Source organism: Sprattus sprattus (assembly GCF_963457725.1).
Source record: "Sprattus sprattus genome assembly, chromosome: 9".
NCBI classification, from domain to species: Eukaryota; Metazoa; Chordata; class Actinopteri; order Clupeiformes; family Clupeidae; genus Sprattus; species Sprattus sprattus.
The window spans coordinates 11,889,702-11,904,701 of record NC_137928.1 but is presented as its reverse complement, the minus strand read 5'-3'; the positions used below and the strand labels follow the sequence as shown (position 1 = coordinate 11,904,701).

The window sequence follows — 15,000 nt, the reverse complement described above, 5'->3', positions numbered from 1 at the left end:
AAATTCTTGGCTTTATGCATTTATGGGTTTATTTCCTCTTTGTGGCTTCAACGTATAGCCTTAACCACAGCACTCTGGGAACCTAGTGGACTCAGTGCTGTAGTCCATGTCTGAAGTATGTTGATGAATGACCCTAGAAAATACATTACATGCCGTCAGTGTGAGCTGAGTCCTCGCTCAGCAACTTGAACTCCTGTTGAAGATTAACTCCTCTGTTTTCTTTGGAGTTTTCCTTTGAAGTGGACTCGTTCGCCCCAGCCACCCAACTTATCAGTGTGTGCGTAGGGGAATGAAAAGAAAGAAAAAAAAGGTAGAGTAAAAGAGTAAGATATTACTCAGGAGCACTGGGAGGAGCAGGGGTTGGAGTGCGGTGGGTGGGTGGGGTGTGTGGGGGTGGTTGGGGGATGGGTGGGGTGTGTGGGGGTGTGTGGGGTGTTGGTTTTTTGTTTTCAGTGTTGCACTGCCCTCAGGACTTGAACTAAGAGATTAAGAGGCTCCCGCATGTCAGGCCGAGGCCGCATTCTTGATACGCACGGACGCCGTTCGCTAGTTCAGCGGTGGCACCGGGGCTGCAGATGGCCTGCTTACTCTGCCAGGGGGGTCCCTGCACGTCTCCCACTCCCTCCCTCCCTCCCTCACCACCCCCGCTCTCACTCTCTTTAAAATAAACGCTATTAGCATCACACTCATCATGACTGGAGAAGAAACACACCGCAGGAGCACCGCACCGTCCCAAGTGTGTTTAACGTATCTAATGAAAAATCAACGACATGTTTGACGCAACCTGATGTTCACAATGATAGTTAGGTGGGCACGGAGAAGGTTCCGGGGCTTATAAGTACCTATAAAAGGAGCTGGAATGCCCTGTGCGTGTTTGATTAAAGAGCACTTGGTGCGGCTCTGAAGCCCAGTCTATCCCTGCCCTTGATGTTGTACCGGTGGAACATCAACATTGTTATTAAAATGGCACGGCACAGATTACTGCTCACCGGCTTCCTTCCTGCTGCACACACACACACACACACACACACACGTCCGAATACCGTCCCATCACTTTAAACAAAGGATCAGGGACAGACATCTAACTTATGTGTGCACGTGTGGAGGGGTGTTTTATGTCAATGTTTTACAGACTGACAAGGAGTGTCTTCAGGAATGCAGACCCAGTGTGTGTGTGTGTGTGTGTGGGTGTGTGTGTGTGTGAGTGACTTTTGGTTTAAAGAGATTAGACACCGGGTATGTCGTTTGCTGGGCTCCGGAGTTGCGGCCTTCACGTTTGAGAGATCACACACACCCCGCGTGTGTGTACCTGTGCCATGCGCCTTTACCCCGCTCCCCCATCCTCCCTCGCACACACACACACACACACACACACACACACACACACACACACAGCGCCGTTTGTTCGTGGGAGCCAAGCGGAACAGACCAGTGGAAGAAAGAAGAAACAGATTGAGGGAAGAAGAAAGAGAGAGAGAGAGAGGGACAGGGAGAGCAAAAAAGACATCCTTCCGTTTCACCAGGTTTCGTGTACTATGTGCCTTATTAAAAAACGGGAGGATTTGGCCTGATGGCTTTCTCTTCGCTGAACACAGAACAGTTTTCTTGTACTCTGTGCCTACTTAAACAAGGGAGAATTTGGTCTGATGACCTTCTCTTGACTGAACACAGAACGGATTTCTGTGCGGCTAACGTGCAACTGGACACATCCCTCTTCTAAGGCCCCTTAGTGCCAGCTGCTCCAGTGCCCGATCCGGTGATGATTCTCTTTTCTGGCATTGTAATTAGGTCTGTGCCTTGGCTCTTGCTCTTGCTCTTGCTGAGATGAAGATTACATCTTCTGACGGCAGAGGCCTTCCTGTATCGTGCCACTCCTCTCTTCTCCTCTTCTCTCCTCTCCTCTCTTTCTCCTCTCCTCTCTAAGAGGCCCAGATCCACGGAAAAGCGCTCGGGAGAAAAAAACCTGCCTTCTCTATTCCCTTTCATCAAAACCTTGTTGACAAAGCCCATTATGAGCGAGAAACGCATCAAACGCGGCAGGCAAGCCGACGAGGCTCGGCATCGCCTCGGATTTACGTCAGCCGTCATCTTCAATCTCCCCCTTTGTCGCCGGAGAAGAGAGCAATTTTGTCAGCAAGCGCCAGTTCCGCCGTTCGTCTGGTTTGTGAATAATGATGCACTTTACTTTTCTTTCTTCTTATTCCCTCTCTCAGCTTGTATACCCATCGATGATCTGAGCGGTTTGTTGTGCTATTGTTTGGCACCACTTTGATTGTAATCGAGGTGCCCTTCCCCTCCATCACTCCACTTCCTCTTGTCATATGGGTCCTATTATGCAGCAGGATGCATTGTCCCACCAACCACAGGTGTCGCGTGTATTATTGTCCCATTCAATTCTCAGTTAAGGAAATATGCAATGCTGGCGGTGACAGTCAGCCTGCATGAAACAGCGTGGAACAGGTGTCTCAAAGGGGCCTCACACACCCACGCACACACAGGCACACAAACACACACACACCCACACACAGACAGACACACACACACGCACACGCACACGCACACGCACACGCACACGCACTCGCACGCACACATGCACACGCACGCACACGTACACGCACACGCACACACACGCACACACATACACACACCAGACCCACACATGCATACAACCACACACACACACACACACACACACACACACACACACACACACACATACACATTTACATGTATACTCATTCACACACATACACATGGGTTCACACACACACACACACACACACAGGCACATAAATAAGCTCACACACAATTAAGCATACCGGATGTGCATGCGTGACCTGTTCATGAAAGGGAAAGGGCAGGTTGGCGAGGACATGACAGATTTACAGAGCGTGACAACTGGAGAGAGAGAGAGAGAGAGAGAGAGAGAGAGAGAGAGAAAGAGGAGAAGAGGAGAGGAGGAGCGGAGAGGGGGATGGGAGGCAGAGGAGGGGAGGAAAGGAAAGGAGAGGGGGAGGACAGGAGTTGTGACAAACGCTAACAAACGCAGCACCCCGAGACCCCCAGACAATGGGAACAGACCCTCCCCAGTGGTTTCCTTTTTCACCACCCACCCATATACACACACACATATACACACACACATACACACACACACACACACACACTTGGAGTGCTCAAAGGGTCAGTCACCTGGATCTTTCCCTCTTATTCAGGGCCTTACAGCTGTGAGTGTGGCCTCTTCAGGCGTGCTGACTGCCATTCTTCATAACACTGCTCATTTAAGAACTCATTTACACCACCAGAGTTGTTTCTTTTCACTCCTCAGCAGCACTTTGCCCAGAAAAGCTCAATGTCTGAGGTGTGTGTGTGTGTGTGTGTGTGTGTGTGTGTGTGTGTGTGTGTGTGTGTGTGTGTGCGTGTGGTATGTGCGTGTTCATGCTTGTTGTGTATGCATGAGTAGTGAAATTAGTTTGCGCATGTTCATACCTGCTCTCTGTGTGTGTTTGTGTCCATTTTTTGATTTCAAGATGTGTGTGTGTGTGTGTGTGTTTGATGTCTGTGTGTGGCTCTGTCTGTGGTGTGACCATAGCTGGCACTGGTGCCCTGCAGGAACAGAGCGTTCCTGCCTTTGAATCTCCCTTCAAACAGAGACGTGGTAAAAGTGCTTTAATGTAGATAGGAAGGCAGTCAGCCTGTTTCCCTCCATGGCAATTAGAACAGAGGCAATTATACCTCAAAGTCTCCCCCTTTCTGCTGCCTCAGTACTTCTGTCTGATGCTTCACGGCGAGCAGCACCCAGGAATGAGTGGGTATAAACACAGGTGAGCCACCAGAGAGACATTTACATGCACATTAGTGGGGCACCGTGGCAGATTTGGTGTCAGTTGAGCTCAGTGCACTCTCTCTATCTCTCATTTCCCAGAGTAGTACAGAGAGATATTTGTATATTTTCCCTCATGAAATTCTCACTCACTTTATTGCATTTTTTCAGAGGAATTTTAATGTTGGAGATTTGTACTTGACCTGTCAAAACTGCTCACCCACACAGCCGCGGTTACTGCTGCCCCCAGGTTTCACATTGGTTTGAGTAGTTTAAGATAAAAACATTTCATTTTTGTTTTAAGTAGGAAATGGGGGGTTGGTTCATTAAATAATCCTTTGGTCGTTTGGTTGTCACCAGGAGGAAATATTTGTTTATTAACCATGCTGAACTTAAGTAATGAGACCACATTTGTGTTGCAAAGATCTAGTTACTTTGACGGTTTAAATGTGATGTGCTCCACTGGATTAATTTTCTATGAGAAAATAAGAGAGCCACTTGTGTGTGTGTGTGTTTGTGTGTGTGTGTGTGTGTGTGTGTGTGTGTGTGTGTGTGTGTGTGTGTGTGTGTGTGTGTGTGTGTGTGTGTGTGTGTGTGTGTGTGTGTGTGTGTGTGTGTGTGTGTGTGTGTGTTTTTCCAAGCTAATGTGTCTATGTGTGTGACCTGGCTCTTACAACTCGCCCGGTCTAATTAGAGTACCATGCTGTGTCTGTGTGCGTTCGCAGGGGGAAATAAGCTGAAGAACCAGCAGTTTCGGCTCAACTGGGCCTGGATCTCCCTGGAGAAGGAGCACTACGTGGTGGATGAGGAGTCCAAGGCCCTGGAGGTGGTCCTGAAGCGGAGGGGCTACCTGGGAGAGACCTCCTTCGTCAGTGAGTGGAACTATCAGACTTCACAGCTCTCATCACCAATCCTGCCACAAGGGCAAGGATAGATTACATTACACAGTCATAAGCAAACACAATCACAAGTATAATCACAACATATTAGACATTTAATGCCATTCCGCAATCTGAAACCGTAGATATGCTAAACTTAACAAACACCCACATGGAGAATTTGATGTGTCAGCTTGGCTGGTGCAGGCTTTGCAAGTATTTGCATTAATTTACAACTTGAACAAAAATAACTGGTTTTAATGTTTCTAACTCTGGGGAGGACGTATATCTGAATGTTTGTAAATATTGTTTGGTTTATGCCATGTGGGAAGTCATTCAGGGATGATGATGAGTTTTATTCCCGGGACATCTTGACCCTGAGTTGCGTTTAGCATGAGGAGGTTTCTCCTTTCTCATGGCGCGCTTCCATGCCAATATAAACAAGAGCCTCATGGCTCATGGTTCTGGCCATGCCTTGGCATCAGGCACTTCCTCTTTGTGTCTTGTGGTGTCTTTTTTCACTTGGGAAGGGTTTTAAGAGTGCAGGTCCACCCACACTTAGCCAAATACACACACACACCAACACACACCGATACACCCGTAGGCTGTGTCCTACATACTTATTCTGCGTCTAGAATTGTACTGTCTACGTTTATGCTCAAGTCTGATATAAGGCTTATCTGTCTCTTCACTTCGGGGGGAGAACAAAGTTCAGAGTGCCAAGTGTCTGGATCTAGCTGCCCGACTGTCTCCAGGCAAAGAGCAGAGCAGCCGAGGATCTTCAGCGCTCGCTCTGAAATACATTTATCCGAAACGCATTTATATTCGTCGTACGAATGCAGTGTTATTCCTGACGCTGTTTTCGATAATTTGTTCCTCGCACCTCGTCCTCTTTGCATAATTGCACATCTGAGCGCAGGTAGTAACACACTGAAGCCTCCCGCACGTCGTCAAAGAGAGGCTGACTCAGGGCCAGCTCTCTCTAGAGGAGCTTCTGCCTCGGAGAACTCAGGGTCAAACTTCAAAGGACGGGTAGAGGAAGGGTGGGCTGCACGGACCCTCTGTTTTCTGCAGTCTATGTACTACATGTTAAGTGCATTAAAGCTGCTTATTTATTGAGTGTTCCTTTAGTGTTTTAACTTCAGGAGGTAACTCTCAGGGCCGTGCTGAATGTATATTGGATTTGACAGGGGTATTTTTTTCACCGCCTGAAACAGGTCCTCGCCAGTAAGACCTTACACTGCAGTACACAATGTTTATACCTTGATGCTTCTATGGCTGCGTTAGCTGAGATATTCATGCAGAATCTGAATAAAATAAGTCATAAATAAATAAGTCGTCTTTAAAGACCGCTGTTTAGTTCTCCATTGATTCTGATAGCATCTTGGCACTCTAAGAGAATTTCATCCAGTATTGCCAATTGCAGTCCACTGCATTGATATCAAAGCATGTTGCTGGATTGACCTTAAACATCAGAACAGTACTCTACACAACACACCATGGCCGTGGCCTACTGGTTAGGGTTTCAGGTCGGAAACCGTAGGGTGGCCGGTTTGATCCCCGACCAGTAGGAAAAATGTGGGCAGGGGAAGTGGTAGACCACTGCTCTCCCATGCCCACATCCACGGCTGAAGTGCCCTTGAGCAAGGCACCTAACCCCTATCACTGCTCCCCGGGCACCGCCAAAGGCAGCTCACTGCTCCGGGTTAGTGTGTAACCTCACTTCACTGTGTGTGTGTGTGTCACTTCCCTGGATGGGTTTAATGCAGACGTGAATTTCAGAGTGTGTGTGTCTACACCACCTCTGCCATAGAGAGGACTTTCACTTCTTTTTCACTTTCACACGGAGCCCTCTCATGCTGTTATTATGCATTCTCTCCACAAAATAGTTTGGATCTAATAAAACCAAATATGCTGCTTGCGGGTCCTGTGAGAGTGAAGCGAAGGCTGTACGTGTGGTGGAGACTCTTCCCATCCCCAACCCTCCCACCGCTTTTACTCCCTGAGCAGCCAGGCGTGACCTCCAATATGACTTGTGAAGGAGAGAGAGAATCAGGCTCCCAGACAGCAGTTGACCCTGACATTGAGAGAGAGCCAGATCAGAGCCAGATTAGGGCCAGATCAGGGCCAGACTAAACTTCTGTATGGGATCAGACGGCTCCATTCTGCTGGAGCCCTCCTGTTGGCAAGGTAACCTCAGAGAGAGAGAGAGAGAGAGAGAGAGAGAGGGAGGGAGGGAGAGAGAGACAGAGAGAGAGAGAGAGGGAGGGAGAGACAGAGAGAGAGACAGAGAGAGAGAGAGAGAGGGAGGGAGAGACAGAGAGAGAGACAGAGAGAGAGAGAGAGCTTGATTGCGACCCCCACATCTCACACAGACAGACGCTTGTGCACAGCCGGCTGGGCAGTGCCGGGACCCAAGCTGGGCAGGGCCGGCTATCTGGAATCAGCGCCATCGCTAGCCAACGCTCTTTTGATAAGAGACTTGGAAGGACGTTAAAGCTGGAGCCTCCCCCGCCGAGCGCGAGGACATTTTACCCTGTCCCACACTCTGCTGGAATGCTGATGAGAGAGCCACGGCTGAACTTAATAAAAAAGATTGGGGGAAAAAAAGAGAAAAGAAAAAGAATTGAAAGATAGAAGCATTTTTTATTTTCTTTTTAGTGGTGTATATTGTGTGCGCGGCAGGTACCAGCTGGAGGAGAGGAGGGTGGGAGGCAGGGAGAGGCTCCACCCCACTGAGAAGGAGACGGGGATTGAACGCCGGGGCCCGGGCCTCCGCCCGACATACGCCCTTTGAAGGCGCGGGGTTTGGAGCGCCATTGAGCTCATTCCATTTGATTCGGTTTGGCTGGCGTGCGTATGTGTGTGTGCGCGGGGGGTGGTAATGGGGATTTTTTTTTTTCACTTCCACAGTTTTTACCTCTGTTCTGTTCCCCATGTCAAAGCTCCCCTGCTTTGTCCTTCATTTGCTTCAAAGAAAGAAGTTTTCGGATCATGTCCTCCTCCTCCTCCTCCTCTTCTTCCTCTTCTTTTTCCCTCTGTTTTATCCATCTCTCTTTTCTCTCAAATCCAATTCTTCTTTCACTCCATCTCAGCCCCCTACTGTATGCAGGGAGAAGTTCCAAAAGTAGTTCCGTAACCAGGCCTGCTCCCCGTGTTCTCTGCAGCAGAGTCGACTCCTCCACCTCCCTCTCTGCTTATTTCAGTCCTGCCTGTTTATTCATCTTCATTTTGTTTTTTCCCCACAACTGACCCATGTGACTGCCAAGAGGCAGGCAGCAATGTTTTATTTACTAGTGCCCTCCTGCTATGTGTGCTCTACGTGTGTGTATGTGTGTGTGTGTGTGTGTGTGTGTGTGTGTGTGTGTGTGTGTGTGTGTGTGTGTGTGTGTGTGTGTGTGTGTGTGTGTGTGTGTGTGTTGCTTCCATGCTGGTGCAATCTCTCTTCCTGCTCCCAAACAGGTACCACCCCCACCCCCCATCCCCCGCCAAAAAAGTGTGAGTGCAACACGCCCCTCTTTATCATAAATGCCGGCGGGCATCCAAACACGTTTAGGTGGCTCCTCCTCTTCCTTCTCTCAGGGCAGAGCCGATCCGGTGCCACCGCCCTCAGACGCCTGTTGACTGACAGTAAAGCAAATATCTTTAGCTGTCGGGGCACGTCGACTCATCGTCCTCGTCTCTGTCTAATGGGAGCCAAGGCCTCTCCTCCGGCAAGGGGGAGTGAATCAGGGGTGTCATTGCAGCGCGGTTGCATCACATGTTTTTTTACCACTAAACTCCAGAGTTTGCATCTCTGGCCGCGGAGGATGCTCGGAGAAGAACAGCCCTCATTTATATTTGAAAATACACTTTGCTTGATGTGGATTTGCCCGTCCGAATAATTAGCAAGTTCATCAGTAATAACCCAATGGTAAATGGTATAATGTGGGCTGATGTTTAAAAAGGCTTGTTAAAAACAAACAGAGAAATATTAGTGTCTAGTGAAGCCTCAACCTCTATCCTCTACCCACGGGCCAGGAAGTACCATCATCTTAAATCGTTTAAAATCACACTTCCTCAGCACTTCCTACCAAACTGTCTGTGGGAAGGAGATACAAATATTTCCAATTTAGTTTTTTTTCCTCCCGCTTCCCTTCTTGAATTGTCTTTTCCTCCTTTCTCCTCTCCTCTCTTCTCTTCTCTTCTCTCTCTACAGGCATCGGCACCAAGGACGGCACAGCGGAGAAGGACAAGGACTTCCGGGGCAAGTCCCAGAAGCAGGTGCAGTTTAATCCAGGGCAGACCACCGCTACCTGGAAGGTGCGCATCCTAAGTGACAATGAGTATGAGCTGTCGGAGACCTTCCAGATTGTTCTGTCCGAGCCAGTCATGGGGGCTCTGGAGTTCCCTGAGGTGGCCACCGTGGAGATCGTCGACCCAGGAGATGGTGAGCACCTGCACCCTATTAAACAGCCTTCCTCACATAATTCCTCAAAATGGCAGGTCCTGAAGGCATTGCATCGTATGTTGAGTCCCATTAAATGGTAAAATTCAGGTAAAAAAATAAACATATACATTTTGAGAAGCATTGAACCATTTCTACTCCTTAGTGGGTATTATCATATGGGGGAGACTATCGTTAATAGTGCTACAGTACATCTGAAGTCATTGGCCACTGCGTGCGTGGAAGGGAATTACTGCATTGGTTTTCCACAGGTTTTTATGGTCAGTAATATTTTATAGTTGTGCTTGAACTGGAAGGGGCCCTGTGGGTTGGTGCTAATATTTTATTTACAAACAAACACTGCACCCAGTTTGGACAGGGCAACTTTAACAAACATGCACCCAGTTTGGACAGGGAAACATTAACAAACATGCACCCAGTTTGGACAGGGCAGCATTAATCTCCATGTGTAGCTCCTTAGCCATTAGCGCAGTCCGTGCTCTGACAACCAAGCCCAGCCAGCAAGTGTAAAGTATGGAGCGTCTGTCCACACAAAAACAAGTCCGAATTGGCCACCAGTGTTCCAGCCTGGCTGCGTGTGAGCCCCCTCCTCCCCCCCATAAGGGCTTGTTAGTGGGGTTAGTCTGAGTCTGGCTCCCACAGACCCTCAGCTACAGCTCCAGCCCCTGCATGGCCTGCACACTGGACTGCATCTTAATCATAGCATGAAATCCTCATCAGTCACAACACACAGGGCTGGAGAGACACACATCGCTGTGGCTCCACCAGCAGCCAAGTGCCTGCGGGACCTCAAGAGCAGCACATGCTATCTGTCTGTCTCTCTGTCTGGATGTCTGTCTGTACAGGATGTCAGCTTGTTTGTCTTTCTGCCCCTCTCCATGCGTATGTATGTTTGTACAGTATGTATGTATGCCTGTGTGGATGGATGATAGTGCCTCTTTTCTCTCAGTTTCTCTTTGTGTTTGTTTCTTGTCTGTTTCTTGCCTGTTTGACAGTATGAATGCATGTGCTGCTGCCTTCCTTCTGCGATTCCATTCATTTCATTGTTTCTAATCACTCGATGCATGATTTTATTTTACGAACTTAGTGCCAAAGGCAATCACCAATGTGACAGTATGAGATCCTATATAGATGTATGAGATCCTATATAGTGTTCGGTAGATAGCACAGAAGCTGTTATATTGGTGGTGATGTGGTATGCAACTGATGAATCTAGCTGGATCGAGAGCAATTTTCACAGTAATGTTCAGATTTAAATAATAAGTGCATGTTATTTAAACGATATGACACGAGTGAGATTGGGGTTGGCAAAGGATGTCCCTGTGGCACTCGACTGGCAACCCCACAAAGATAAAATGTCAAATTGCTTTTATATAACAGTTCTACTGCCAACTAATTGAGTTTGATGACACCAGATGTGAATATATTTCGATTTTTATTATTTCTTCTCCACTCCAGTCTCCAAAAATAGTTCCAACCGAATTTGGACCTAGCAACGCTAAGCAAATATTGTCCCTCTGCAGCCAAGATGAGTCAGAGAGGCTGTTTAGGTACAAGTGTACATTAAATTGCACACTCACCTGTTTTTATGTTACATATTCATTTGTACATTCCCCCTACTCCATCGGTTCCCTTTCCTCACCCCGGAAATGTTCATAAAAAACTGCCTGCCACGGAGTGATTACTAGCGGTGTGGAGTCTCATGCAATGCAATGCAATGAATAAATAGTTTGACCGGATCGAACTGTTATATAAACTCCAGTAACACAGAAACAAGTTTGGCATTCTGAAAATGTTCTCATTTACACATCACTCAGAGTATATATATATAAACACATCTGAGATGTGATGGGAGTGTGAATCTAGTCTTTGAAGCACCCAGGATAACTCCTGAGGAAACAGGTTGTTAAAAATCATAATTGTGCATTTTTAAGACGCTCAATTAAGTCTGGCTATTTTCAGAATAATTGCATCACCATATGAACAGGCAGGATTTGTGTCACTTTATATATTTTTCTGAAGTAGATACCTTAGGGGGACAAATCAAGAAGCACAGTCTCTCTGATGCAACATGAAAGCATGTCTTACTGACAAGTTAGCTTAACACACACAGACCAAGGTTTGCTGAGGTGTAGCATTTATTCATTAAGTAGGCAAGCAAGTACATTTTAGCTGTCAGAAAAATACCTTAGTAAATGCAAATTCCTCTTCGCTATAAAAGACAGTTACAGTTTTACACACATAGAAACACACACACACACACACACACACACACACACACACACACACACACACACACGCACGCACACAAATAAGGTGTCTTACACACCAATATCCACCCTTACACACACACACTTACAAACGGGGTTCAAAGGAATTGGAAGAAGGAATACAGGAAAGAGAGAAAAAAATAACGAGTGAGAGGAGGGAGAAAAGGGGTGAATAGAAGTCAGGAGAGAGAGAGGAAGACCATTGCACTCTACACATGAGTGCATATGGGCCATATAGTAGACGCTGTATACTGCATGAATATACAGCACTCAGTGTTTTGGGTCTCGCAAGAGTAGACAGTGCAATGAGGTAGGGTGGCAGAGGGAAATGGATGGTAACCCACGGCAGTGCCATTAAGATGACAGTTAGCCTCTGTAAGTCCTTAGCTGTTGTCCTCCTCGTCTCTCAGTCCATAATTGGTGCTGAGGGACCCCCTCAGGGGCTTAGCTGAGGGCTGGGAGCCAAGAGTGGGATGGTGTGTGTGTGTGTGTCTACTGTATGTGTGTGTGTGTGTGTGTGTGTGTGTGCGCACGCATGTATATGTGTGTGTCTAAAGCAGCATGGTGTGTAAGGCTTGTGCTGGGAGGCCGACACCTCATTTATGTGTCAGAGAGTCAAAGTGGCATGAGAGTGAGAGAGTGCAGAGCTCCCTGCAGGACTCGGGAGGGATCAGGAGAGTACCTGCCGGTGCTGAGCTCCTGGACGCTCTGCTCCGCAGTCAGGAGAGGAGAGGAGAGGAGAGGAGACTAGAGGAGAGGAGAGGAGAGGAGAGGAGAGGAGAGGAGAGGAGAGGAGAGGAGAACAGGAACCATGGGGAAAAGGGAGAAGAGAGCAGAGGAGGAGGAGGAGAAGGGAGGGGAGGTGTGAGGAGGAGACAGGAAGAATGGGGAGAAGAGAACCTAAGCTCTCTGTTTACTTCCTTAGTGTGGTCATGTCCACCTAGAGAGAGACAGAGAGAGAGGGAGAGAGAGAGAGAGGGAGATAGAGGGAATAGATAGGAGAGATATAAAGGAGAGGAGAGGAGAGGAGACTAGAGGAGAGGAGAGGAGAGGAGAGGAGAGGAGAGGAGAACAGGAACCATGGGGAAAAGGGAGAAGGGAGCAGAGGAGGAGGAGGAGAAGGGAGGGGAGGTGTGAGGAGGAGACAGGAAGAATGGGGAGAAGAGAACCTAAGCTCTCTGTTTACGTTCTTAGTGTGGTCATGTCCACCTAGAGAGAGACAGAGAGAGAGGGAGAGAGAGAGAGGGAGATAGAGGGAATAGATAGGAGAGATATAAAGGAGAGGATAAGAGAGGAAGATGAGGTGAAATGAAGATGAGGGGAGTTAAAAAAGGGAGGTGAAATGGGAAAATGTGCGGATGAGAGGAAGAGAGTGAGTAGGGGAGGTTACCAAAATAAAAGTAAAACATTTTAAACACAATTTTCCACACACCTCTTTGTGTTACGTGTGTGAGATGGGTGATCAACAGAAGTGGTGGTTGGGGGCTTACACCTCTGAATTATTCTTGTCTTCGGCCTCTCTTCCTCTCTCTCTCTCTCTCTTCTGTTTGACGTGACTCACAGTCCAAACAGAGGATTAAACGTGTCTTTAGCGAAGCTCACCCTAGGCCTGTGGGCATTTGGCTATCACCCACGACACACAGGCATCTCACCGGCAGTCCTTCCCCTCCATTTCCTTCTTCTATCCTTTCTCCCTCCCTCCCAACCTCCCTCCACACTGCACCGTGCCACACTGCACCCCGCCATCGCGTCGGTGGCGTTGTTTCTCGGCGAGCTCTGATGTGGGTTATCAGTCCGCCGGCGCAAGGCTGAGTGCACCCCGATAAGCCGGGCACAGGCGGATAGTTTGATCAAAGGTTATGCATGCTCAACAACAGGCATAGGGAGAGGGGGTGGTGGTGGTGGTGGTGAGGGAGGTGGTGAGGGAGGTGGTGAGGGAGGTGGAGACGCATCTGAAGGCCTTGATCCTTATTGGTCCCTCCGTGTCCACTGTCAGGATGTACATACTGTTCTTCTTCTTGCTCTCCGTCTTTGGCTTAGTGGCGTTCTGTTTTTTTTTTTTTTCTTATAGAAAATCACAGCCATTTTAATGCACTATCTCTCACATACTCCTTAAATGTCTAGGATGAAATGTCCAACATCCTCTCAGAAGATGTTTATGTTTAAGTTTGTGGGATTTGGCAGATGCTTAGGTGAGGCAAGGCGCCTTCCAAAACATTTTTGAAAACACAGAAGGTGAACAACTTTCAGAAATAAAGCATTATGCATAATTCAACAGTATTTGACAAATAGAAGACAGATATTATATCTCAGAAACATTATGTCTGTGTATCTGTGTGTAGATTTCTGTCCTGCGTTTTTTTCCCCGTATACCGATTTGTCTTGGGGAACTCAAAGCTCTCTCCATCACCACCAAACCTTCTCCCCTGAAGCTGCAGTAGCTTTCCCTCTCTGTGGGTGAAGGCATGTGATGGTTTATTGTTCTCTCTGTTAATCCCTCTCTCCTGCAGAGTCCACAGTGTTCATCCCCTCGGCCACCTACTCTATAGAGGAGGACATCGGAGAGCTGCTCATCCCCGTCAGGCGTAGTGGAGACGTCAGCCAGGAACTCATGGTCCTCTGCTTTACCCAACAAGGTGTGTGTGTGTGTGTGCGTGTGTTTCAGTTAACATGGTGTGTGTGTGTGTATGTATGTGTGCGTGGGTGTTTTAGTTAATGTGGTGTGAGTGTGTGTGTGTGTGCATATGTGTGTGTTTCAGTTAATGTGGAGAGTGTGTGTGTGTGTGCATGCATGAGCCTGTGTGTGTATGTGTTTCAGTTAATGTGATGTCAGTGTATGTGTTGGTAGAGGGTCGTATACAGTGTTTTATCTCTTCACCTGCCCCACCAGAATGGCTGTTAAATTTTATCGCCATTAGAGCATCATTTGTAATTATATAATGCCATTCTTGTCATGTTTATGTATTTCCACCTTTATGGTCTACATACACATCCTCTTCAAAGATTGAGAGCTCACTGGTGTTTAAAGACCATAACATTACCACATCACCAATTATATGAGACCAATATCCGGTGACAGCTTGTGCCTGTCTTTGTGTGTTTCCTGGTGTTTTTAGCCACGGCCACGGGGACGGTGCCCACCAGCGTGCTCTCCTATTCGGACTACATCTCGCGGCCGGAGGAGCACTCCGGCATGGTGCGCTTCGACAAGGACGAGACGGAGAAGCCGTGCCGCGTGGTCGTCATCGACGACTCGCTCTACGAGCCCGAGGAGAGCTTCAACGTGTCCCTCAGCATGCCCATGGGCGGCCGCTTGGGCCCGGAATTCCCCTCCACCAGGGTCACCATCCTACCCGACATGGACGACGGTAAGGCCTCTGGTGCCCCCCCATGGCTTCACCTTTGACCTCTTGAGACTTTTGACCTTGTTTACGATTTTTCCCGGCTAATAGTATCACATGCCTGACTGTCCTCCGTGTCGACACAGAGCAGGGTGGGCCACAGGTGGTCGGTGTGTGACCACAGCATCTACTTCCTGCCAAGCAGCTGACACTAGCTTTAACTCAACTAGTCCAAGAACCT

General features: G+C 48.1%; 1 protein-coding gene across 1 annotated transcript in view; it reads left to right on the top strand.

The window, feature by feature from the left end:
* The window catches only part of frem2b (FRAS1 related extracellular matrix 2b), a gene marked incomplete at its 5' end in the record, with an annotated part of 77,497 nt that overhangs the window by 31,187 nt on the left and 31,310 nt on the right, over positions 1-15,000 (top strand). Inside the window, 4 exons of the mRNA XM_080844637.1 lie at positions 4,549-4,695; positions 8,900-9,130; positions 13,929-14,054; positions 14,535-14,786. Coding sequence (XP_080700763.1) covers positions 4,549-4,695; positions 8,900-9,130; positions 13,929-14,054; positions 14,535-14,786 — 756 coding nt within the window. The remainder of the gene's footprint in view (positions 1-4,548; positions 4,696-8,899; positions 9,131-13,928; positions 14,055-14,534; positions 14,787-15,000) is intronic.